Genomic DNA, 26,089 nt, shown 5'->3' on the forward strand with positions numbered 1-26,089 from the left:
GAGAGATCGAGCTCAGTGATGAGTTTTGAAGCAGCTGCAGGGACTTCTCGAAGGTTTTGGCTCAAACAGTCGCAGGATGTTGTTCACAGTGGTGACACTGTTGACTGGTGATTGACAAGCACTGAGATACTAACATGACAAACACAAGAAACATCATGACTTATTCTCCTGAGTGCCTGCAAAACACAAACACAAAATCAAACTCAAAGCTTTTCTCTCAGGTGCTGGTGTGGCACAATCTAATGATAAGAAAGGTCATGCTTACAGCTTTTGGAGCACAGCTGCACAAAATAACAGCTTTTGGAGCACAAAATGCATTACAGGTAAACCCAGTACCCAAACATGTTAACAAGGATAAAGAAAAAACCTGAAACAAAAGCAGGTAGTGTGGTGATTTATGTTGTGAGGATGCTTTCACTCCCATCAAAGTCGCCCAGTGTTGAGAACCCAAATGAGCCCAAAAACCTCAAGTGGCTGCAACCAACAGCGAACGTCAAGAAGTGGATACTTGCATGTTGAGCCAGAAACATGCAGAAAACCCAAAAGAGGCAAGACAGCACACCTTGGTGCCACTCAGGCAGTACGAACACCTGGAAAGAGGAGCCCACAGTTCAGACCCAAGGACACTGGTAAGGACACCAGCCAGCCAGTTATAAGTCTAGTTTTAATTTTCATTTTAGTTAGTGTTATGGCCTGTCTAAGGGTGGCCAGACCATAATATAAGGGTGATCCACCCCTGTCTGACCCCAAGCAGCACATCACACAACCAGTACAATTTTGATGGTGATTTTTTTTCACAGTGATTGAATTCTAACAAAGGAAAGGAGCGAACTACAGCTTCGGGGTGGACCCCAAAACAACAAACAAAAGGGACCGTATCTAAAGGATGTACAAAACTTATTTATGAAAAGAATAAAACCAAATAACAATGTCTTATCTCCCTAACTAACAAAAACATGAGAAAAGGGTAATCGAATAGAGTGAACTATAGACTGTATAAAAGATAGGACCATTGCAACTTTACTGCAGCACTTCACCCTTTCACATAGTCTCTTCTCTGTCATGTTTTATGGTGCTGCAAATGTCTTCAGTTGGTGAAAGGTCTGGGCTGCTGGTGTCTTGTTGTGCTTGCTATGCATCCCTGACTCGTTTCTTCTTTCTTTTTTTTCTTTTTTTTAAATGTATTTATTTATGCAAGTTTCAAAATTTTTTTACACATTCACAAACAGCGGGACAGAAGAACACAGACAATAAAGACAATAACAACCAAAAAAAACAAACAAACAAACAAAAAAAACAGAGCAACAAACCACACAACAGGGTACAAGGCCAGCACTTATTAAAAACAGCAGAGAAGCAAACAAAGCAACTGGTATACATGTCAAACAACTCACAATCTAGTGAGTCCAATCCACAAGATCAAATCCAAAGATCGCTAGGAGGAGCTGATAACAATCATGCAAAAACAGTTATGGGCAACAGCTCAGAATGAAAGCAGTTAAAACAATGTGGTCAGGACCCAGGGCGTGGACTGTCCTTCTTAATGTGGTCTATAAAGGGCCCCCATATCTTCCTGAACTTCTCCATGGAATCAGACGTAGAGAACCGAATTTCTTCCAGGTATAGACAGGAGACCATCTCCTCGAGCCACCTCTTGAAGCAGGGAGGGGAGGCAGATTTCCACTCCCCCAGAATCAAACGTTTGGCAATCACCATACCAAACATGAGGGCCTGTTGAACAGCAAAGGGAAGTGCCAAGGAGTCGCCGGAGCAGCCCAGGATCACCATAAGACAGTCAGGATACAGTTGCCTATCATAAACAGTGCTATAGAAACTAAAAATACTAGTCCAAAAGGCTGTAAGCGTAGAACAGGACCAAAAAAGATGCCCAAGAGTACCGTCCACAAGTTTACATTTATCACATTTGGGGGAAACGTTAGGAAAAATCTTGTTCAATTTGGTTTTGGAATAGTGCAGTCTATGGACAACCTTAAATTGAATTAACTGAAGCCGGGCGTTAACAGAGCATAGTTTTATCCGACTTAACACTTCAGCCCATAGATCGTCAGAGATAACCAAACCAGTGTCCCTTGTCCAAGCCTCTTTAATATGGCAAGAGGGGGCTGCCGAAGAAAAAAGGTTGACAAGCCGAGAAATTAAGTGTTTTGAGGTGGGAGGTTCGTTCATCATATTGTAAAAGACATGCTGTATGGGGATGGTATCTAAATTTGAGAATGCTTGCTTGACATAATTCCTAATTTGTAAGTACCGAAAAAAATAACTTGTAGGGAGATTGTACTTTGTCTGAAGCTGAGCAAAAGAGGCAAAATGATTGTCAATATAAAGATCCTTTATAGCAATTAACCCTTTGACAGGCCATTGTTTGAAAGCAGCATCCATTGTACTAGGCGTAAAGCTAGGATTGTGGCAGATCGGGGCAAAAGTTGACACTACCGGGAGGTTCAAGATTCTCTTAATTTGATTCAATATTTTTACGGAGTTGCAAAGAATAAAGTCATCACATGCACTTTTAATAACCGATTTTGAAAATAAGATAGCTGGCAAGGATGCTCCAGTGTGCTCGATAGCAGTGCTAAGCTCCAATTCGAGCCATTTAGGGCTGGACCTGCATCCCACAGCATCACCAACTATAGGCAGATTCCAGAAGACCCAGGCTCTGGCATTACAGGCCCAGTAATAATGTCTGAAAACTGGAAGGCCCAGACCACCCTCGTCCGAGGGCTTTTGCAAGTGAGACTTCGAGATGCGGGGGGGCTTGTAGGCCCAAACGAAAGGCATGATAATGGCATCCAACGCTTTGAAAAAGGAAGACCTGAGAAAAATAGGAACGTTCTGGAATAGGTACATGAATTTAGGGAGCACAACCATTTTGATTATATTGATACGGCCAATCATTGAAAGTGGGAGAAGTTTCCACCTATCTATCATACACTTGAGCTCATCAGTTAGAACCGAATAATTAAGCCTGAAGAGGAGTTTTGAGTTCCTAGGGATGTTAATACCCAGGTATGAAAAGTAATCCTGGGAGACCTTAAAGGGCAAACTAGACAGGAAATCAGGGCCCAGACCAGACGACAGCGGCATAAGAACAGACTTCTTCCAATTTATGGTGAACCCTGATAGGTGGCCAAAGCTGTCAATCAGCTTAAGAAGTGGAGGAAGGGAGATCTTTAAATCTGAAAGAGCCAATATGATATCATCTGCATACAGACCGATGGTGTACTCTGACGTGCCACAATTTATACCAGAGATATGGGAATTGGCTCTGATGGCAATGGCCAACGGCTCAAGAGCTAAAGCAAAAAGCATTGGAGAGAGGCAACAACCCTGCCTTGTCCCACGGTGTAAGAGGAACGGGAGCGACCTCTCATGGTTGGTAAGGACCGAGGAACGAGGGCAAGCGTAAAGCAACTTAATCATATTCAAAAAATTCGACCCAAAACCAAATTTTTCAAGAGTAGCAAACAAATAACTCCATTCCACTTGGTCGAAAGCCTGCTGGGCATCGAGTGAAATCACCGCAGAATTGGGCAGTGTCGTTGAGTACATCGCATTTAAGAGACATCTAGTATTAGAAAAAGAGAATCTATTGGGGATAAAACCCGATTGGTCAGGATGAATTATAGAGCCTATGTGCTTATTTAACCGGTTGGTTAGGACTTTAGCAATTATCTTTTGGTCTGAGTTGAGAAGACTTAGGGGACGATAGGAAGAAACATTAGTTTCGTCTCTGTCTTTTTTCAGGAGGAGACATATATGGGCATCGTAGAAAGAATGAGGGAATGAGCCGTTTAACACTGCGCAATTTACCATCCGAAGTAGCAGGGGAGCGATAACGTCAATATGTGTCTTATAAAGCTCTATCCCGAAACCGTCCGGACCACATGCTTTTCCATTAGGAAAGGAGCAGATTGCATTTCTAATTTCCTCCAGCGTAAAGTCTGCATCGAGTAAGCCCCGTGCAGCCTCAGGAAGAGTCGGGATGTCTAAAGCATTAAGAAAATTAGTGATTTCAGCAACTGTGGCCGTAGTACTAGATGTGTATAACTGACAATAAAAACTGCGAAATCTGTCATTTATCTGCTTGTGATCGGACAGCAACTGGCCAGTTGCAGAGAGAATTCTGTGTATCGCCCTTTCAGCTTGAATGCCCTTCAGCTGTCTGGAAAGCACCTTGTCAGCCTTTTCACCAAGCTCAAAATGCTTCTGTTTTAATCGACGAATACAATTCATGACCTGCTCCCCCAACATGTGGTTGTAGTCATATTTCAATTTGAGAATGGTATTAAGTGTGTCAGCAGCCCCGGTATCGCGATACTTCTCCTCCAACACAGACAGCTCTGCCTCAATATTAGTACGCAGCCTGAGTTTGTCCCTCTTCTGAGAAGCTTGATAAGCAATAATATGGCCTCTAATAACGACTTTAAAGGACTCCCACAAAACAGAGTCTGAAACTACACCATTATCATTAAATTGTAAAAATTCTGCGATTTTAGTAGATAGGTAAACCGTAAAAGAGTCATTTAGATATAAAGAGGGGTTAAATTTCCAATTGTATTGGGGGGTATATAGGTTGAAGTCAATTACCGTTGAGAGAGGTGCGTGGTCCGAAACTAAAATACTGTGATAAGTGGAACTAACCACTTTCGAAATAAGCCTGGAATCAATAAGAAAATAGTCAATTCTACTGAAGCTGCCATGGACAGGGGAGAAGAAAGAGTATTGCTTTTCTAACGGATGCTGGTGCCTCCAAATGTCAACCAAGTCCAAAGATTTAGTAAGAGTATTGAGTACAGAAACAGCTCTCAAGGTTGGGGCCAGGGACGCAGAAGACCTATCCAACAATGGATCGAAATAACAATTAAAATCACCACCGAATATGATATTATGGTCATTGTATTGTGAGACAAGATTGAATATTTTACTAAAGAAGTCAGGGTTGTCAAAATTAGGGGCATAGATGTTCAAGAGGACTACAGGGGTGGAGTTGACTGTACCTGTAACAAGTATGAACCTCCCACCTGGATCACATATCTGAGTTTTGAATATAAAAGGAATAGTTCTGCGAACAAGAATGGCAACCCCTCTCGCCCTGGAAGAAAAGGCGGACTGGTACACCTGTGACACCCATACCGATCTTAATCGCCTCTGCTCTGAAGGTTGGATATGGACTCGTTTCTTCTTTCTGCATCAAGTAAGGAATGTAGTGAAAGTTCCCAAGAGGTTAAAAACACCACTGAAAAAATGCCATCAGACCTGAGTTGGGACACTTGGATTATGGAGCTTCTGGACCAAGAGAGTGGATGGGAGCATGTGTTTAATAAGTAAGAGAATAACGTCCCCCAAAATGTTTAAACTTCAAAGCTCATGCATACATTAGTGATGGGCAGATGAAGCACTGAAGCTTTTCATCCAATTGGTTCACCCCAGCGCAAAGCTTCTTGAAGCTTTATTTGCTCTAGTAGGACACCTACTGGACGTAAAAATATTAGTTGGCATGAATTTGAAGAGTGTGGCCTTTTGCACACAGCCTGTAAATGTCAACAACAAAAGGAGTGTGTAAAACATGTATATTGTAGTGATGCAGTATACTGTGTATATTTATACTGGCAGTATGGAAAATGATTATTTGAAAATGCTTAAAATGGAAATGATCATTTACTGTGAGGTGAGGTGTGGTTGGGGTGTGGACAGTGGTTGTGCTTTTGTAACGTTGAGGTATGGACAGCTACACACTGAGGCGTCAGTCCTGCCCATATTTTATTCAGTAAAAACTAAATTTTCACTGCTTTTATGACCTTTTTAGTGGGGAGAACATAGCTAGGATTTAATGATTTAACAAATCTTATAAATCCTTTGTCCTCCACAATGCTAAATGGCTGGGAGTCCTCAATCACCATGCTAACCAGGTTTTCATCTATTTGAGATTGTTCTCCTGAGGAAAGACAATAAAAACAAAGCACAAATATAAATATCACACACGTAACTTATTACAGTTGTATAATATTGTTATATCATTTAGTAACATTACGGCATGCTATTATTATCATGGCATTTGATGGCTCACCTGGTCTTGCTCAACAATCGCTGTTCCCCTTATTCTCATGCAAAGCTCTGTAGTGCCTAAGCATGGATGAGGTGTTGTTGTTATATCCCAGCTCCCTGGCACATAGCAAACACTTCACCTTGTACAAAAGTAAATACAGCTTAACATAAATTGTATTGCACCATCAGTATTATGAAAATACATCTTCTGTAGAAATACCTTGTTGGGAGGAATAAGATCAAAATGTTCCCACACAGGGGAGGACATCCTCCTCTTCTTAGCTGGCTCCATTCTCTCCTGAGTTTCTCTCCTCACTCTCATAAACCTCCAAACTGCCTCCCAGCTGTCTCCAACTCTCACTAACCGCAGCTCTCCATCAAACACCCACATTTTGATTGAAGTCTGAGGGGTTTGTATCGCTGTCACATCTCGCGACAAAGTTCGAACCACTTCATGAACCAGTCACGTGGTACAGCCGGGCAGCGAGGCTTCGGACGTCATCATTTTCAGCTCCTCCCATAAATGAAGCAAGCCTCGATACGTGCATCGCGGAAACGCCCCCTCCATTACTCGACACATCACTAGCATACATGCACATCTAGTGCTCAGCGTCTAATTGTGTGTTTGTGTTTTTACCTTTTTGCAGTAGCGTAGTGAAACATTTGGGCGGTGGATAAATAATGGAAAATAAAATTCAGACTAGAGACGGCTTCAGGTGAGTACACGTGGTGCACAAGGACCAAAGCTCACCTTCTCAACCTGGACAAAATGAATTATTTTACACTGATACTGTAAACTTTTGTTTGTGTGTCAGGTTTCCATACATCGGAAACAGCTGCTGCATCTGTAATTCTGTCCATCCTGAGGAGAGTCCACACTCTACATCAGATCCTTGGCTCACCTATAATGATGCACAGGTGCTGCACACAACTGGATCTGCAGCTTGTGAGGAACAGCAGCACTCAGCCTACATCCTGTTTTACAAGATTAACGTAAGAAGACACAGTCTCACTAACCACTTTAATAGTGACTTGTGTCCCAAATACTGTTTATTTGTCTTAGTTACAGATAGTGAAATAAAATGGGAAATGATTGTTTCATAATTGTATACTCAGCTTGGTCGAGAACGAGGGGCAGGATTTTGAATTGATGCCATTGGTGCATTTACTAAAGTTCTGGGGTCAGTTTGAATATCAGTGACTTTGACCTTGAGTTCAAGTTTTCTGAAAATGTTGTGAATGCTACAACTCTGTGACGAGAAGTAAGTCTCCTAGGTCTTTAAATTTGTATATAGGTGCATTTACTAGGAAGCTGAAGGGTTGCACTGCGGGCCATCTGTAGAGGTGTAGAGTCAACAACCTGTCTCTGAATGTTTAGATTAGATTAGATTAGATTAGATTAGATAGAACTTTATTAATCCCTCGGGTGGGTTCCTCTGGGAAATTCGATTTCCAAAAAAGCACAGCACCGACGGAAGTTACAGAGTTACTGAATATTATATATATATACACACACACACACACACACACACACACACACACACACACACACATATATAAATACAGAGACAATATAAATAAAATATACGAAGGGGATAAATAGAATAAATAGGAATAAAAAATAAAAATACAAGTGAATTGCACATTTCAAGTATTGAGTCTATTGCACTGTTGACTATTTACAAAAGTATTGCACAAAAGGTATTGCACAGTGAGGTGAAGAGGCACTACAGCTTAGTTGTTCCCCCCTCCTTTGTCCTCCTGTTTCCCCTCCCTCTCCCCTCCAGAGAGGAGTTAAACAGTCTGATGGCGTGTGGGACAAAGGAGTTTTTAAGTCTGTTAGTTCTTGTCTTTGGGAGAAGCAACCTGTCACTGAACAGACTCTTCTGGTTGTTAATGGCCATGTGCAGAGGATGCCCAGCATTGTTCATAATGTCCATCAGTTTCTTTAATGTCCTTTTCTCTGCCACTGTCACCAGAGTGTCCAGCTTCATGCCGACCACAGAGCTAGCCCTCCTGATCAGTTTCTCCAGCCTGGATGAGTCCTTCTTTGCTGTGCTGCTCCCCCAGCACACCAAAACAAAACAAAAGAGATCGTTGACTTCAGGAGAGCACAGTGGGATCACTGCCCACTTAACATGAATGGATCCTCTGTGGAGGTCGTCAAGAGCACCAGATTTCTTGGTGTCCACCTGGCGGAGAACCACTCCTGCTCCCTCAACACCAGCTCCATAACCAAGAAGGCCCAGCAGCGTCTCTACTTCATGCAGAAGCTGAGGAAAGCCCATCTCCCACCATCCATTCTCACCACCTTTTACAGTGGGACTAATGAGAGCATCCTAAGTAGCTGCATCACTGTCTGGTATGGTAACTGCAGCGTATTGGATCGCAGTACCCTACAACGGATTGTGAGAGCAGCTAAGAAGGTCATTGGAGCCCCTCTCCCCTCCTTATAACACCCGCTTGCTGGAGGACCCCACACAGCCTTCAAACACACTCTTCACCCTGCTGCCTTCTGGAAAGAGGTCCCACAACATCCGGGCCCTCGCTACCAAACTACGGAAAAGTTTCTTCCCACAAGCCGTCAGACCCCTGAACACTCAGTGACTGCACTGGCACACGCACACCTTCACACATGTCACTACCAAGCACTTATCTGCAGTATCTCACACTCATATACATACATACAGACACCAAGTTACTTTTGCACAATACTCAGCATTTTGCACATTTCCATTGTCTTGTGTCTGTTTCGTCCTGTTCTGTCACGTTTTGCACTGTTTTGTCTTGTTTATTTTTGCAATTTATGCACACTGCACTTTATGTAGTCCTGGGTTTGTCCGTATATGTCATATATAGCACCAGGGTCTCGGAGGAACGCTGTCTCGTTTCACTCTGTACAGCACCTCTGCACGTGGTTAAAATGACAATAAAAGCCACTTGACTTGACCTGTTTTGTGTAGCAGTTGCTTGGAGACGAGCACCATACAGTTCAAATGAGCATACATTCCAAAATATGCAAATTTGCCCCATACATCATAATGATGATGTTTGCTGTTCAGGGTATGAACGTTCTATGCTGAAAGTTTATAAATATACAACCTTTGACTGTTTGTTTTCAGTTGAACTTTTGCAAAGCTGAGGAGATTTTGGCTGCGATCACATCAAGTCCAAAGATGTTTAAACTTCTTTTTCACAGAAAGGTAAGTTTGAAGAGACTCGCAGCACATTTCTATGAATATTTTCTTATGGTAAACAAGCATTTTTGAAACTTTTAAGGAAGCTTCTTGGATGATTTCTGTAAAAACTGAATTTTGAATCCAAATGAAGGATTTTGTATTTTCATACCATATACTTTGTTTTATGCCATTACTGATGTTGCTTTTCTTGTTTCTAAACAGAAATCACACAAACAAAACGTGGCAGAGAAGGAAATTCCTTCTACGTCTCATCAGAGGTAAAGAAATGCGCCACTCTTTAATGCTGCTGGAGATATTTATAGCAGTGGTTTGGTTGGAGCTCTTTTATTTCCCTTTTATTGGCATTTTTCTTCCACCTTGTGTATTTACATCTTTTTTACTACTTCTAGTCTTGTCTATAATTTATATTGATTCAGAGATTAGCGTTTGAAAATGTAGAGTGTAAATGTACAAAATACATGATTTTGTTCCATTACAGTTATTAATTTTTATCTGCAATCTCCAGCATGTACTCCTTGTTAAAAATTTGCACTTTGAAAAATAACATTTACACTTTTGTCCTCATCAGCATCCCGGATGCTCCTGTTACTGAAAATGGTCAAAAGAAGAAGAGAAAATGGAGACACCTCTGCTGTTCCTCGGTTTGCTTTTACACAAAACATATGAAATGCACATTCTCTTTAAATTGCACTTGTTAATTTAAAGTGACTTTACTTTTTTAATAAACGTATGTTTGTTCGTCCTCTGCAGCAAACTGACAGCGATGCAGAGGCAGAGAGCAACACTGTGAAGACACAAAAAAAGTGTCGCTGGTTTCTTTTTAAATTCTGGAAGGTATGTTTTATGGAAAGAGTCACTGTCATCAAGCATTTACTCATCACAGTTAAATGAGAAGAATTAAGAGCAATTTAGCACACAGCCATGTCCTCAAATTAAGTTCAAAGATGTTTAAACGTTTTTTTTTCACAGAAAGGTAAGTTCGAAGAGACTTGCAGGATGTTTCTCTAAATATTTTTTATGGTGAATAAGCATTTTTGAAGCTTCATGGATGATTTCTGTAAAAACTGAATTTTGATCAGAACCAAATGAAGGATTTTGTATTTCATAGGACAAACTTTAAAACTCAATTTAAGGCATGAATAAATTGTTTTTATTTTATTTAAAGATATTCCTATATCTGCTTCATGAGCTGACAGCTCACTAAAGTGATAAATAATATGAAATAATACCAAATTCTCTAACTGGACACTTTTCATGGAGAGACCCACTTGGTATGTTTGTTTTATGCCATTACTGATGTTGCTTTTCTTGTTTCTAAACAGAAATTACACAAACAAAACGTGGCAGAGAAGGAAATTCCTTCTACGTCTCATCAGAGGTAAAGAAATGCGCCACTCTTTAATGCTGCTGGAGATATTTATAGCAGTGGTTGAGTTGGAGCTCTTTTATTTCCCTTTTATTGGCATTTTTCTTCCACCTTGTGTATTTACATCTTTTTTACTCCTTCTAGTCTTGTCTATTATTTATATGGATGCAGAGATTAGCGTTTGAAAATGTAGAGTGTAAATGTATAAAATACATGATTTTGTTCATGTTGGTATTCCATTACAGTTATTCACTTTTATTAGCAATCTGTATTAGCAAAATGTACTCCTTCTTATAAATTTCCACAACATTTACACTTTTGTCCTCATCAGCATCCCGGATGCTTCTGTTGCTGCCACACCAGCTAACCCTGAAAATGGCCAAAAGAAGAGAAAATGGAGACACATCTTCTGCTGTTCCTCGGTTTGCTTTTACACAAAACATATGAAATACACATTCTCTTTAAAATGTACTTTTTAATAAACTTATGTTTGTTCGTCCTCTGCAGCAAACTGACAGCGATGCAGAGGCAGAGAGCAACACTGTGAAGACTCTTTTTAAATCCGGGAAGGTATGTTTTATGGAAAGAGTCACTGTCATCAAGCATTTACTCATCACAGTTAAATGAGAGCAATTAAGAGCAATGAGGCACACAGCTATGTCCTATATATTTATATCAGGTAAGAAGCACCACGGAAACGATCCCAGCAGACCTGAGTTGGGACACTTGGATTATGGAGCTTCTGGACCAAGAGAGTGGATGGGAGCATGTGTTTAACAGGTAAGAGAAAGACGTCCTCCAAAATGTTTCAACTTCAAAGCTCATGCATCCATGCACATACACTGCTCAGCATCCTGACATCTTTCCTAATTTTGTGTTTGTGTTTTTACCTTTTTGGAGCAGTGTAGCATGCGGTGGAGAAATAATAGAAAGTCAAACTGGGACTATAGACTGCTTCGGGTGAGTACACGTGGTGCACAAAGACCAAAGCTCACTTTGTCAAAGTGGAGAAAATGAATTCTTTTACACTGATACTGTAAACGTTGTGCGTGTGTGTCAGGTTTCCAAACATCGGAAACACCTGCTATATGAACTCCTGCCTGCAGAGCCTCCTCAACATTGAGGAGTTCATAAGAGACATCAGGCGTCAGGAGGTTTTGTGGAGCACAGATCCAGAAGCTCAGCTCTTAAGGTGCGCTACGTCAACCTTCTACTTTCTTCAAAAACCTGAAGAACAAAGAGATCTAACAGCAGAAATGTCTGTTTACCCTTTCCTTTCTACAGAAGGCTCATTGATGTCAGGGACTGTCATGAGTCAACAGATTATGGCCTTAAAGATCACCACCTAAGAGCTTTTAAGAAGGCATTCAGCAGTCAAGCTCCTGAATACACCGGCAGTGCACAGAAAGTGCGTCAGCTATTTGGACATTTTGTTTTTTTGCTTTACCTTCTGATTTTGATGTACTGTTTTAAATCTCTCTGCTTTTCTTTCAGGACGCTCATGAATTCCTAACATTGTTCCTCAATGAGGTCAAAAGGCTCGCACCTCACCTGGAGAGGAACGCAGCTCTCCTGGGCCAAAGTTATACCTGCCCAGTAGAAGAGCATCACATTTTTAAAATGGAAAACATGAGGACATGCAAGAGGTAAGCCTGTCTTTCAGAAACGCAGAGCTGGTTGCAATATTTTCATATACCTCTTTTCCACCTACCTGATCTTTACTTTAACTACGTTACTCCTGAAATGTGTAGCTGTGGTCACCAATCATCACAGCACGAGGACTTCACCAGCTTGTCTCTTGACCTTGTTCCAGAGGGGTCTATTATAAACATGTTAGAGACATACTTGAAGGTAAGATCACAAATTCCAATAGAGTTGTAGTGTCAGCGATCTTAACACACCTTTTTTGTTAGTGTTTGTGCGTATGTGTGTGTGCATATGTTGAGATTTCTTTCTACCATAAAGCCTGTTTTCTCTGTGCTGTTGTTCAGGAACAAGAAATAGAATTTCGCTGTGATTGTGGAGGGACGGCCTCAGAACTGAAGTCGTCTTTTGATACACTGCCAAGGTGAGTAAGGTCACATCAGAAGTGATCGACTGACCAGGTTTCCAAACTGTGGCGCATCAAATATCAGAGTTTTTCGAGACAATACTTGAGCAGTCGTTTTCTCCCATCTTCTGTTTGTGTTTGACACTCATTCTTCTTATTTTCTACCTTGTTTGTGTTTTTTTTCTTCTTTTCTGCCAGAGTCCTGATCTTGCATCTGAAGAGGTTTGGCTTTACACAAACCTACAACATTAAGAAGGTGGATGACCCCGTCAGGCTGCAGAGGGACTTGGTGGTGCCATCCAATCAGGTAAAAACAGACTGCAGAACGTCTCAGGCTACGTCCACACTAGCCCTGATAGATTTGAAAACTCCGTGTCCACACTAGTGTTTTCAGTCATTTTCAAATAGTTGTGCGTCTGCATTGAAACGGCCGAAAACGCTTACGTTCCAGTCCTGCGCATGCGCAAAAGTGAGTGAGGATTACAGAATTTGAAGAAAAGCTATCCGGAGCATGTACAAACTGATATTAATCTTTTTTAGGGCTGTCAAAGTTGAGAGCAATCAAAACAACCGCTGTATAATGCACTCGGCTATCTTTGTTTAATTGCTCACATGACTGCATCACATGGCTAAAATGCGTCATCGTTTTAGAAAGTCTGCGTTTTCGAGTGTCCACACTGCGACGGGACAACTCCGTTTTGAAATGTGTGCGTTTTCGAGAGCGTTTTCAAGATGCTGTGTTTTTCCTTGAGGAAAACGCCATCTCAGTGTGGACGGGAGGTCAAAGCGGAGAGAAAACGATGTGTTTTCAAACGAAAACGCATTAGTGTGGACGTAGCCTCAGCAAATCAGCTTAATTATGGCTCTGATGTGAGACTTTGTGAAACTAACACTCTTTGGATTTGTTCCTTCTCAGGGTGGTGGCTGTTATAGTCTTGTCAGCATCATCAATCATTATGGAGGCACAGAGTCAGGTAAAACAACAGACTTGTTACAAACAGAAAATGAAAACTTTCTACTTTTCAGTGAAGGACTCACACACAAAAGCTTTTGATGTTCTAAGACGCACTAAGTCAAAATCACTGTTTGCTTGAATCAGCTGACTTCCAGAAGTTGGATTCATTTGTCTTAATGTGATTTCAGGACACTACATCTGTAGTTCTGTCCATCCTGAGGAGAGTCAGCACTCTACATCAGATCGCTGGCTCACCTATAATGACGCACAGGTGCTCCACACAACCGGATCGGCAGCTTGTGAGGAACAGCAGCACTCGGCCTACATGCTGTTTTACAAGAGAAACGTAAGAAGACACAGCATCTCATCCTGAAGTGAGAGAATTTTTAAATGTCCTGTTACCTTGTTAACCAGTTTTGTCTTCATTCTCAGTTCTGAAACAGGAAATGGAAGGAAGGTCATCATCATGCTGAGAAGAAACAACACTCGTCCCAGCCCACCATCGCACACTGGAGGACAAGTACTGGTAAGTATTGCCCTCAGGAGGAAGGGTCCTCCCAGAGAGCCTGGTCCTCCCAAGATTTCTTCCTCCAGGAGGGAGTTTTTTCTTGCCACCGTCGCCCCACATTCACTGGTCTCATCAGCAGGGACATTTTTAACATCCTAAGACCTGAACTCTTTCATGGCATGCATTTTTAATTTCTCTGTGCCATTTGGGTTGATTGGGACCTGATGAATGTGAAAACAAAGACATCAGATTCGGACTATCTTTTTTTTGTTTCTCAAAAAAATGAGATCCACATATGAGGACATTCATTTTAAAGTTCGATTGAACAGGGGCAGTGTAATGTCCTCCCTCATAAGTGGATATCAGGTTTTTGAAGAGCAAAATTTTGTATTTTGGTCTCATAAATCTTATGTCCACATATGTGGACACCAGGTCCTAGGAGGTTAAAACAAAATCTACTAGTAGTGCAGCACTACTAGAGATCGTCCTTTTCTAGACCAGTGTTTGGCTTGCTCTCTGGAACAACAAATTAGTGCTGTCAGCGTTAACGTCATTTTAACTAATGACGTTTACGCTGACAGCACTAATTTGTTGTTATTATTATTAATATTATTATTAATTTATTTGTAAAATAAATTAAATTTAAAAAAACAAAGAAACAATTTGATTCTTTATGTTATTTTGTTTTATTAAAATCAAAATAACAACAAAACAAAAATAACTAATAAAAAAAATATTAAAAGTATTCAGCAGTGTTTTGTGAAATTTGTAATGAGCCTTAGTTAAGTTGATGTCACAGAAGTTTCTGAATCATTTAGATCGTTCAACAAACTGATTCACTCAGGTAAAGATGGTAAGCTGGAGCAATGGTACGCTTGGAGTTCAGTTTAAGTTTTCAGACAAACATTCACTCGATCAGTTGCAGCTTCTGCTTTTAAATAAATGATTTAGCTGCAAATGTTTAGCTGCAGGTAGCAAAGTCCAAAAGTGACAACATTTCCACTGCAGTCTCTCCAGAAATGGCTTATAAACTTTTGACCAAATTAGACATTTATCCTTGGATCATTGACAACCCTGTAGGGTGAAAATCTTTAATTGTACCTTTTATAACATTTTAACAAGTTACTGTCTCCTGCTGCATGTTTCCTGTTTTGGCTGAACTTCATCAGCAAAGCCCTCAAAGCAGCATATGAAAGAAAGTCATCTTTCATTGTTGTCTCCAGCGTGTTAAAAGAGAGATCGAGCTCAGTGATGAGTTTTGAAGCAGCTGCAGGGACTTCTCGAAGGTTTTGGCTCAAACAGTCGCAGGATGTTGTTCACAGTGGTGACACTGTTGACTGGTGATTGACAAGCACTGAGATACTAACATGACAAACACAAGAAACATCATGACTTATTCTCCTGAGTGCCTGCAAAACACAAACACAAAATCAAACTCAAAGCTTTTCTCTCAGGTGCTGGTGTGGCACAATCTAATGATAAGAAAGGTCATGCTTACAGCTTTTGGAGCACAGCTGCACAAAATAACAGCTTTTGGAGCACAAAATGCATTACAGGTAAACCCAGTACCCAAACATGTTAACAAGGATAAAGAAAAAACCTGAAACAAAAGCAGGTAGTGTGGTGATTTATGTTGTGAGGATGCTTTCACTCCCATCAAAGTCGCCCAGTGTTGAGAACCCAAATGAGCCCAAAAACCTCAAGTGGCTGCAACCAACAGCGAACGTCAAGAAGTGGATACTTGCATGTTGAGCCAGAAACATGCAGAAAACCCAAAAGAGGCAAGACAGCACACCTTGGTGCCACTCAGGCAGTACGAACACCTGGAAAGAGGAGCCCACAGTTCAGACCCAAGGACACTGGTAAGGACACCAGCCAGCCAGTTATAAGTCTAGTTTTAATTTTCATTTTAGTTAGTGTTATGGCCTGTCTAAGGGTGGCCAGACCATAATATAAGGGTGATCCACCCCTGTCTGACCCCAAGCAGCACATCACACAACCAGTACAATTTTGATGGTGATTTTTTTTCACAGTGATTGAATTCTAACAAAGGAAAGGAGCGAACTACAGCTTCGGGGTGGACCCCAAAACAACAAACAAAAGGGACCGTATCTAAAGGATGTACAAAACTTATTTATGAAAAGAATAAAACCAAATAACAATGTCTTATCTCCCTAACTAACAAAAACATGAGAAAAGGGTAATCGAATAGAGTGAACTATAGACTGTATAAAAGATAGGACCATTGCAACTTTACTGCAGCACTTCACCCTTTCACATAGTCTCTTCTCTGTCATGTTTTATGGTGCTGCAAATGTCTTCAGTTGGTGAAAGGTCTGGGCTGCTGGTGTCTTGTTGTGCTTGCTATGCATCCCTGACTCGTTTCTTCTTTCTTTTTTTTCTTTTTTTTAAATGTATTTATTTATGCAAGTTTCAAAATTTTTTTACACATTCACAAACAGCGGGACAGAAGAACACAGACAATAAAGACAATAACAACCAAAAAAAACAAACAAACAAACAAAAAAAACAGAGCAACAAACCACACAACAGGGTACAAGGCCAGCACTTATTAAAAACAGCAGAGAAGCAAACAAAGCAACTGGTATACATGTCAAACAACTCACAATCTAGTGAGTCCAATCCACAAGATCAAATCCAAAGATCGCTAGGAGGAGCTGATAACAATCATGCAAAAACAGTTATGGGCAACAGCTCAGAATGAAAGCAGTTAAAACAATGTGGTCAGGACCCAGGGCGTGGACTGTCCTTCTTAATGTGGTCTATAAAGGGCCCCCATATCTTCCTGAACTTCTCCATGGAATCAGACGTAGAGAACCGAATTTCTTCCAGGTATAGACAGGAGACCATCTCCTCGAGCCACCTCTTGAAGCAGGGAGGGGAGGCAGATTTCCACTCCCCCAGAATCAAACGTTTGGCAATCACCATACCAAACATGAGGGCCTGTTGAACAGCAAAGGGAAGTGCCAAGGAGTCGCCGGAGCAGCCCAGGATCACCATAAGACAGTCAGGATACAGTTGCCTATCATAAACAGTGCTATAGAAACTAAAAATACTAGTCCAAAAGGCTGTAAGCGTAGAACAGGACCAAAAAAGATGCCCAAGAGTACCGTCCACAAGTTTACATTTATCACATTTGGGGGAAACGTTAGGAAAAATCTTGTTCAATTTGGTTTTGGAATAGTGCAGTCTATGGACAACCTTAAATTGAATTAACTGAAGCCGGGCGTTAACAGAGCATAGTTTTATCCGACTTAACACTTCAGCCCATAGATCGTCAGAGATAACCAAACCAGTGTCCCTTGTCCAAGCCTCTTTAATATGGCAAGAGGGGGCTGCCGAAGAAAAAAGGTTGACAAGCCGAGAAATTAAGTGTTTTGAGGTGGGAGGTTCGTTCATCATATTGTAAAAGACATGCTGTATGGGGATGGTATCTAAATTTGAGAATGCTTGCTTGACATAATTCCTAATTTGTAAGTACCGAAAAAAATGACTTGTAGGGAGATTGTACTTTGTCTGAAGCTGAGCAAAAGAGGCAAAATGATTGTCAATATAAAGATCCTTTATAGCAATTAACCCTTTGACAGGCCATTGTTTGAAAGCAGCATCCATTGTACTAGGCGTAAAGCTAGGATTGTGGCAGATCGGGGCAAAAGTTGACACTACCGGGAGGTTCAAGATTCTCTTAATTTGATTCAATATTTTTACGGAGTTGCAAAGAATAAAGTCATCACATGCACTTTTAATAACCGATTTTGAAAATAAGATAGCTGGCAAGGATGCTCCAGTGTGCTCGATAGCAGTGCTAAGCTCCAATTCGAGCCATTTAGGGCTGGACCTGCATCCCACAGCATCACCAACTATAGGCAGATTCCAGAAGACCCAGGCTCTGGCATTACAGGCCCAGTAATAATGTCTGAAAACTGGAAGGCCCAGACCACCCTCGTCCGAGGGCTTTTGCAAGTGAGACTTCGAGATGCGGGGGGGCTTGTAGGCCCAAACGAAAGGCATGATAATGGCATCCAACGCTTTGAAAAAGGAAGACCTGAGAAAAATAGGAACGTTCTGGAATAGGTACATGAATTTAGGGAGCACAACCATTTTGATTATATTGATACGGCCAATCATTGAAAGTGGGAGAAGTTTCCACCTATCTATCATACACTTGAGCTCATCAGTTAGAACCGAATAATTAAGCCTGAAGAGGAGTTTTGAGTTCCTAGGGATGTTAATACCCAGGTATGAAAAGTAATCCTGGGAGACCTTAAAGGGCAAACTAGACAGGAAATCAGGGCCCAGACCAGACGACAGCGGCATAAGAACAGACTTCTTCCAATTTATGGTGAACCCTGATAGGTGGCCAAAGCTGTCAATCAGCTTAAGAAGTGGAGGAAGGGAGATCTTTAAATCTGAAAGAGCCAATATGATATCATCGGCATACAGACCGATGGTGTACTCTGACGTGCCACAATTTATACCAGAGATATGGGAATTGGCTCTGATGGCAATGGCCAACGGCTCAAGAGCTAAAGCAAAAAGCATTGGAGAGAGGCAACAACCCTGCCTTGTCCCACGGTGTAAGAGGAACGGGAGCGACCTCTCATGGTTGGTAAGGACTGAGGAACGAGGGCAAGCGTAAAGCAACTTAATCATATTCAAAAAATTCGACCCAAAACCAAATTTTTCAAGAGTAGCAAACAAATAACTCCATTCCACTTGGTCGAAAGCCTGCTGGGCATCGAGTGAAATCACCGCAGAATTGGGCAGTGTCGTTGAGTACATCGCATTTAAGAGACATCTAGTATTAGAAAAAGAGAATCTATTGGGGATAAAACCCGATTGGTCAGGATGAATTATAGAGCCTATGTGCTTATTTAACCGGTTGGTTAGGACTTTAGCAATTATCTTTTGGTCTGAGTTGAGAAGACTTAGGGGACGATAGGAAGAAACATTAGTTTCGTCTCTGTCTTTTTTCAGGAGGAGACATATATGGGCATCGTAGAAAGAATGAGGGAATGAGCCGTTTAACACTGCGCAATTTACCATCCGAAGTAGCAGGGGAGCGATAACGTCAATATGTGTCTTATAAAGCTCTATCCCGAAACCGTCCGGACCACATGCTTTTCCATTAGGAAAGGAGCAGATTGCATTTCTAATTTCCTCCAGCGTAAAGTCTGCATCGAGTAAGCCCCGTGCAGCCTCAGGAAGAGTCGGGATGTCTAAAGCATTAAGAAAATTAGTGATTTCAGCAACTGTGGCCGTAGTACTAGATGTGTATAACTGACAATAAAAACTGCGAAATCTGTCATTTATCTGCTTGTGATCGGACAGCAACTGGCCAGTTGCAGAGAGAATTCTGTGTATCGCCCTTTCAGCTTGAATGCCCTTCAGCTGTCTGGAAAGCACCTTGTCAGCCTTTTCACCAAGCTCAAAATGCTTCTGTTTTAATCGACGAATACAATTCATGACCTGCTCCCCCAACATGTGGTTGTAGTCATATTTCAATTTGAGAATGGTATTAAGTGTGTCAGCAGCCCCGGTATCGCGATACTTCTCCTCCAACACAGACAGCTCTGCCTCAATATTAGTACGCAGCCTGAGTTTGTCCCTCTTCTGAGAAGCTTGATAAGCAATAATATGGCCTCTAATAACGACTTTAAAGGACTCCCACAAAACAGAGTCTGAAACTACACCATTATCATTAAATTGTAAAAATTCTGCGATTTTAGTAGATAGGTAAACCGTAAAAGAGTCATTTAGATATAAAGAGGGGTTAAATTTCCAATTGTATTGGGGGGTATATAGGTTGAAGTCAATTACCGTTGAGAGAGGTGCGTGGTCCGAAACTAAAATACTGTGATAAGTGGAACTAACCACTTTCGAAATAAGCCTGGAATCAATAAGAAAATAGTCAATTCTACTGAAGCTGCCATGGACAGGGGAGAAGAAAGAGTATTGCTTTTCTAACGGATGCTGGTGCCTCCAAATGTCAACCAAGTCCAAAGATTTAGTAAGAGTATTGAGTACAGAAACAGCTCTCAAGGTTGGGGCCAGGGACGCAGAAGACCTATCCAACAATGGATCGAAATAACAATTAAAATCACCACCGAATATGATATTATGGTCATTGTATTGTGAGACAAGATTGAATATTTTACTAAAGAAGTCAGGGTTGTCAAAATTAGGGGCATAGATGTTCAAGAGGACTACAGGGGTGGAGTTGACTGTACCTGTAACAAGTATGAACCTCCCACCTGGATCACATATCTGAGTTTTGAATATAAAAGGAATAGTTCTGCGAACAAGAATGGCAACCCCTCTCGCCCTGGAAGAAAAGGCGGACTGGTACACCTGTGACACCCATACCGATCTTAATCGCCTCTGCTCTGAAGGTTGGATATGGACTCGTTTCTTCTTTCTGCATCAAGTAAGGAATGTAGTGAAAGTTCCCAAGAGGTTAAAAACACCACTGAAAAAATGCCATCAGACCTGAGTTGGGACACTTGGATTATGGAGCTTCTGGACCAAGAGAGTGGATGGGAGCATGTGTTTAATAAGTAAGAGAATAACGTCCCCCAAAATGTTTAAACTTCAAACCTCATGCATACATTAGTGATGGGCAGATGAAGCACTGAAGCTTTTCATCCAATTGGTTCACCCCAGCGCAAAGCTTCTTGAAGCTTTATTTGCTCTAGTAGGACACCTACTGGACGTAAAAATATTAGTTGGCATGAATTTGAAGAGTGTGGCCTTTTGCACACAGCCTGTAAATGTCAACAACAAAAGGAGTGTGTAAAACATGTATATTGTAGTGATGCAGTATACTGTGTATATTTATACTGGCAGTATGGAAAATGATTATTTGGAAATGCTTAAAATGGAAATGATCATTTACTGTGAGGTGAGGTGTGGTTGGGGTGTGGACAGTGGTTGTGCTTTTGTAACGTTGAGGTATGGACAGCTACACACTGAGGCGTCAGTCCTGCCCATATTTTATTCAGTAAAAACTAAATTTTCACTGCTTTTATGACCTTTTTAGTGGGGAGAACATAGCTAGGATTTAATGATTTAACAAATCTTATAAATCCTTTGTCCTCCACAATGCTAAATGGCTGGGAGTCCTCAATCACCATGCTAACCAGGTTTTCATCTATTTGAGATTGTTCTCCTGAGGAAAGACAATAAAAACAAAGCACAAATATAAATATCACACACGTAACTTATTACAGTTGTATAATATTGTTATATCATTTAGTAACATTACGGCATGCTATTATTATCATGGCATTTGATGGCTCACCTGGTCTTGCTCAACAATCGCTGTTCCCCTTATTCTCATGCAAAGCTCTGTAGTGCCTAAGCATGGATGAGGTGTTGTTGTTATATCCCAGCTCCCTGGCACATAGCAAACACTTCACCTTGTACAAAAGTAAATACAGCTTAACATAAATTGTATTGCACCATCAGTATTATGAAAATACATCTTCTGTAGAAATACCTTGTTGGGAGGAATAAGATCAAAATGTTCCCACACAGGGGAGGACATCCTCCTCTTCTTAGCTGGCTCCATTCTCTCCTGAGTTTCTCTCCTCACTCTCATAAACCTCCAAACTGCCTCCCAGCTGTCTCCAACTCTCACTAACCGCAGCTCTCCATCAAACACCCACATTTTGATTGAAGTCTGAGGGGTTTGTATCGCTGTCACATCTCGCGACAAAGTTCGAACCACTTCATGAACCAGTCACGTGGTACAGCCGGGCAGCGAGGCTTCGGACGTCATCATTTTCAGCTCCTCCCATAAATGAAGCAAGCCTCGATACGTGCATCGCGGAAACGCCCCCTCCATTACTCGACACATCACTAGCATACATGCACATCTAGTGCTCAGCGTCTAATTGTGTGTTTGTGTTTTTACCTTTTTGCAGTAGCGTAGTGAAACATTTGGGCGGTGGATAAATAATGGAAAATAAAATTCAGACTAGAGACGGCTTCAGGTGAGTACACGTGGTGCACAAGGACCAAAGCTCACCTTCTCAACCTGGACAAAATGAATTATTTTACACTGATACTGTAAACTTTTGTTTGTGTGTCAGGTTTCCATACATCGGAAACAGCTGCTGCATCTGTAATTCTGTCCATCCTGAGGAGAGTCCACACTCTACATCAGATCCTTGGCTCACCTATAATGATGCACAGGTGCTGCACACAACTGGATCTGCAGCTTGTGAGGAACAGCAGCATATACGAAGGGGATAAATAGAATAAATAGGAATAAAAAATAAAAATACAAGTGAATTGCACATTTCAAGTATTGAGTCTATTGCACTGTTGACTATTTACAAAAGTATTGCACAAAAGGTATTGCACAGTGAGGTGAAGAGGCACTACAGCTTAGTTGTTCCCCCCTCCTTTGTCCTCCTGTTTCCCCTCCCTCTCCCCTCCAGAGAGGAGTTAAACAGTCTGATGGCGTGTGGGACAAAGGAGTTTTGAAGTCTGTTAGTTCTTGTCTTTGGGAGAAGCAACCTGTCACTGAACAGACTCTTCTGGTTGTTAATGGCCATGTGCAGAGGATGCCCAGCATTGTTCATAATGTCCATCAGTTTCTTTAATGTCCTTTTCTCTGCCACTGTCACCAGAGTGTCCAGCTTCATGCCGACCACAGAGCTAGCCCTCCTGATCAGTTTCTCCAGCCTGGATGAGTCCTTCTTTGCTGTGCTGCTCCCCCAGCACACCAAAACAAAACAAAAGAGATCGTTGACTTCAGGAGAGCACAGTGGGATCACTGCCCACTTAACATGAATGGATCCTCTGTGGAGGTCGTCAAGAGCACCAGATTTCTTGGTGTCCACCTGGCGGAGAACCACTCCTGCTCCCTCAACACCAGCTCCATAACCAAGAAGGCCCAGCAGCGTCTCTACTTCATGCAGAAGCTGAGGAAAGCCCATCTCCCACCATCCATTCTCACCACCTTTTACAGTGGGACTAATGAGAGCATCCTAAGTAGCTGCATCACTGTCTGGTATGGTAACTGCAGCGTATTGGATCGCAGTACCCTACAACGGATTGTGAGAGCAGCTAAGAAGGTCATTGGAGCCCCTCTCCCCTCCTTATAACACCCGCTTGCTGGAGGACCCCACACAGCCTTCAAACACACTCTTCACCCTGCTGCCTTCTGGAAAGAGGTCCCACAACATCCGGGCCCTCGCTACCAAACTACGGAAAAGTTTCTTCCCACAAGCCGTCAGACCCCTGAACACTCAGTGACTGCACTGGCACACGCACACCTTCACACATGTCACTACCAAGCACTTATCTGCAGTATCTCACACTCATATACATACATACAGACACCAAGTTACTTTTGCACAATACTCAGCATTTTGCACATTTCCATTGTCTTGTGTCTGTTTCGTCCTGTTCTGTCACGTTTTGCACTGTTTTGTCTTGTTTATTTTTGCAATTTATGCACACTGCACTTTATGTAGTCCTGGGTTTGTCCGTATATGTCATATATAGCACCAGGGTCTCGGAGGAACGCTGTCTCGTTTCACTCTGTACAGCACCTCTGCACGTGGTTAAAATGACAATAAAAGCCACTTGACTTGACCTGTTTTGTGTAGCAGTTGCTTGGAGACGAGCACCATACAGTTCAAATGAGCATACATTCCAAAATATGCAAATTTGCCCCATACATCATAATGATGATGTTTGCTGTTCAGGGTATGAACGTTCTATGCTGAAAGTTTATAAATATACAACCTTTGACTGCTTGTTTTCAGTTGAACTTTTGCAAAGCTGAGGAGATTTTGGCTGCGATCACATCAAGTCCAAAGATGTTTAAACTTCTTTTTCACAGAAAGGTAAGTTTGAAGAGACTCGCAGCACATTTCTATGAATATTTTCTTATGGTAAACAAGCATTTTTGAAACTTTTAAGGAAGCTTCTTGGATGATTTCTGTAAAAACTGAATTTTGAATCCAAATGAAGGATTTTGTATTTTCATACCATATACTTTGTTTTATGCCATTACTGATGTTGCTTTTCTTGTTTCTAAACAGAAACCACACAAACAAAACGTGGCAGAGAAGGAAATTCCTTCTACGTCTCATCAGAGGTAAAGAAATGCGCCAGTCTTTAATGCTGCTGGAGATATTTATAGCAGTGGTTGAGTTGGAGCTCTTTTATTTCCCTTTTATTGGTGTTTTGTATTTACATCTTTTTTACTACTTCTAGTCTTGTCTATAATTTATATTGATTCAGAGATTAGCGTTTGAAAATGTAGAGTGTAAATGTACAAAATACATGATTTTGTTCCATTACAGTTATTAATTTTTATCTGCAATCTCCAGCATGTACTCCTTGTTAAAAATTTGCACTTTGAAAAATAACATTTACACTTTTGTCCTCATCAGCATCCCGGATGCTCCTGTTACTGAAAATGGTCAAAAGAAGAGAAAATGGAGACACCTCTGCTGTTCCTCGGTTTGCTTTTACACAAAACATATGAAATGCACATTCTCTTTAAATTGCACTTGTTAATTTAAAGTGACTTTACTTTTTTAATAAACGTATGTTTGTTCGTCCTCTGCAGCAAACTGACAGCGATGCAGAGGCAGAGAGCAACACTGTGAAGACACAAAAAAAGTGTCGCTGGTTTCTTTTTAAATTCTGGAAGGTATGTTTTATGGAAAGAGTCACTGTCATCAAGCATTTACTCATCACAGTTAAATGAGAAGAATTAAGAGCAATTTAGCACACAGCCATGTCCTCAAATTAAGTTCAAAGATGTTTAAACGTTTTTTTTTCACAGAAAGGTAAGTTCGAAGAGACTTGCAGGATGTTTCTCTAAATATTTTTTATGGTGAATAAGCATTTTTGAAGCTTCATGGATGATTTCTGTAAAAACTGAATTTTGATCAGAACCAAATGAAGGATTTTGTATTTCATAGGACAAACTTTAAAACTCAATTTAAGGCATGAATAAATTGTTTTTATTTTATTTAAAGATATTCCTATATCTGCTTCATGAGCTGACAGCTCACTAAAGTGATAAATAATATGAAATAATACCAAATTCTCTAACTGGACACTTTTCATGGAGAGACCCACTTGGTATGTTTGTTTTATGCCATTACTGATGTTGCTTTTCTTGTTTCTAAACAGAAATTACACAAACAAAACGTGGCAGAGAAGGAAATTCCTTCTACGTCTCATCAGAGGTAAAGAAATGCGCCACTCTTTAATGCTGCTGGAGATATTTATAGCAGTGGTTGAGTTGGAGCTCTTTTATTTCCCTTTTATTGGCATTTTTCTTCCACCTTGTGTATTTACATCTTTTTTACTCCTTCTAGTCTTGTCTATTATTTATATGGATGCAGAGATTAGCGTTTGAAAATGTAGAGTGTAAATGTATAAAATACATGATTTTGTTCATGTTGGTATTCCATTACAGTTATTCACTTTTATTAGCAATCTGTATTAGCAAAATGTACTCCTTCTTATAAATTTCCACAACATTTACACTTTTGTCCTCATCAGCATCCCGGATGCTTCTGTTGCTGCCACACCAGCTAACCCTGAAAATGGCCAAAAGAAGAGAAAATGGAGACACATCTTCTGCTGTTCCTCGGTTTGCTTTTACACAAAACATATGAAATACACATTCTCTTTAAAATGTACTTTTTAATAAACTTATGTTTGTTCGTCCTCTGCAGCAAACTGACAGCGATGCAGAGGCAGAGAGCAACACTGTGAAGACTCTTTTTAAATCCGGGAAGGTATGTTTTATGGAAAGAGTCACTGTCATCAAGCATTTACTCATCACAGTTAAATGAGAGCAATTAAGAGCAATGAGGCACACAGCTATGTCCTATATATTTATATCAGGTAAGAAGCACCACGGAAACGATCCCAGCAGACCTGA

At 41.0% G+C, this 26,089-nt stretch overlaps 1 protein-coding gene and 1 long non-coding RNA gene across 4 annotated transcripts in view; both read left to right on the forward strand.

Annotated features, from left to right (window-relative positions):
• Nucleotides 1-26,089, forward strand: part of LOC147328038 (uncharacterized) — a 47,777-nt gene that overhangs the window by 2,755 nt on the left and 18,933 nt on the right. Inside the window, exons 6-23 of one of the 3 annotated variants that reach the window (XM_086296158.1) lie at nucleotides 9,189-9,269; nucleotides 9,468-9,523; nucleotides 9,835-9,907; nucleotides 10,017-10,100; nucleotides 10,589-10,644; nucleotides 10,964-11,054; nucleotides 11,140-11,202; nucleotides 11,312-11,412; nucleotides 11,533-11,592; nucleotides 11,693-11,824; nucleotides 11,917-12,040; nucleotides 12,127-12,278; nucleotides 12,384-12,483; nucleotides 12,624-12,700; nucleotides 12,881-12,989; nucleotides 13,599-13,656; nucleotides 13,826-13,983; nucleotides 14,070-14,816. In XM_086296158.1, the coding sequence (XP_086152284.1) occupies nucleotides 9,189-9,269; nucleotides 9,468-9,523; nucleotides 9,835-9,907; nucleotides 10,017-10,100; nucleotides 10,589-10,644; nucleotides 10,964-11,054; nucleotides 11,140-11,202; nucleotides 11,312-11,412; nucleotides 11,533-11,592; nucleotides 11,693-11,824; nucleotides 11,917-12,040; nucleotides 12,127-12,278; nucleotides 12,384-12,483; nucleotides 12,624-12,700; nucleotides 12,881-12,989; nucleotides 13,599-13,656; nucleotides 13,826-13,983; nucleotides 14,070-14,075 (1,581 nt within the window). In that variant the 3' untranslated portion in view covers nucleotides 14,076-14,816. Of the gene's footprint in view, nucleotides 1-9,188; nucleotides 9,270-9,467; nucleotides 9,524-9,834; nucleotides 9,908-10,016; nucleotides 10,101-10,588; nucleotides 10,645-10,963; nucleotides 11,055-11,139; nucleotides 11,203-11,311; nucleotides 11,413-11,532; nucleotides 11,593-11,692; nucleotides 11,825-11,916; nucleotides 12,041-12,126; nucleotides 12,279-12,383; nucleotides 12,484-12,623; nucleotides 12,701-12,880; nucleotides 12,990-13,598; nucleotides 13,657-13,825; nucleotides 13,984-14,069; nucleotides 14,817-24,757; nucleotides 24,842-25,329; nucleotides 25,386-25,704; nucleotides 25,796-26,089 lie in introns of those variants that run through there. The other 2 variants (XM_086296160.1, XM_086296157.1) reach the window with 2 other exon arrangements.
• LOC147328039 (uncharacterized) lies at nucleotides 19,447-22,637 on the forward strand. Its single transcript, XR_015129912.1, has 3 exons — nucleotides 19,447-20,723; nucleotides 22,092-22,160; nucleotides 22,260-22,637. It is a non-coding gene; the product is annotated as an uncharacterized LOC147328039 (long non-coding RNA).

The sequence above is a fragment of the Aulonocara sp. 'chitande type north' Nkhata Bay genome, linkage group LG6 (genome assembly GCF_057382095.1).
Source record: "Aulonocara sp. 'chitande type north' Nkhata Bay isolate Kocher_YH1m ecotype deep benthic linkage group LG6, A_spYH_male_GT1.1, whole genome shotgun sequence".
Taxonomy (NCBI): Eukaryota; Metazoa; Chordata; class Actinopteri; order Cichliformes; family Cichlidae; genus Aulonocara; species Aulonocara sp. 'chitande type north' Nkhata Bay.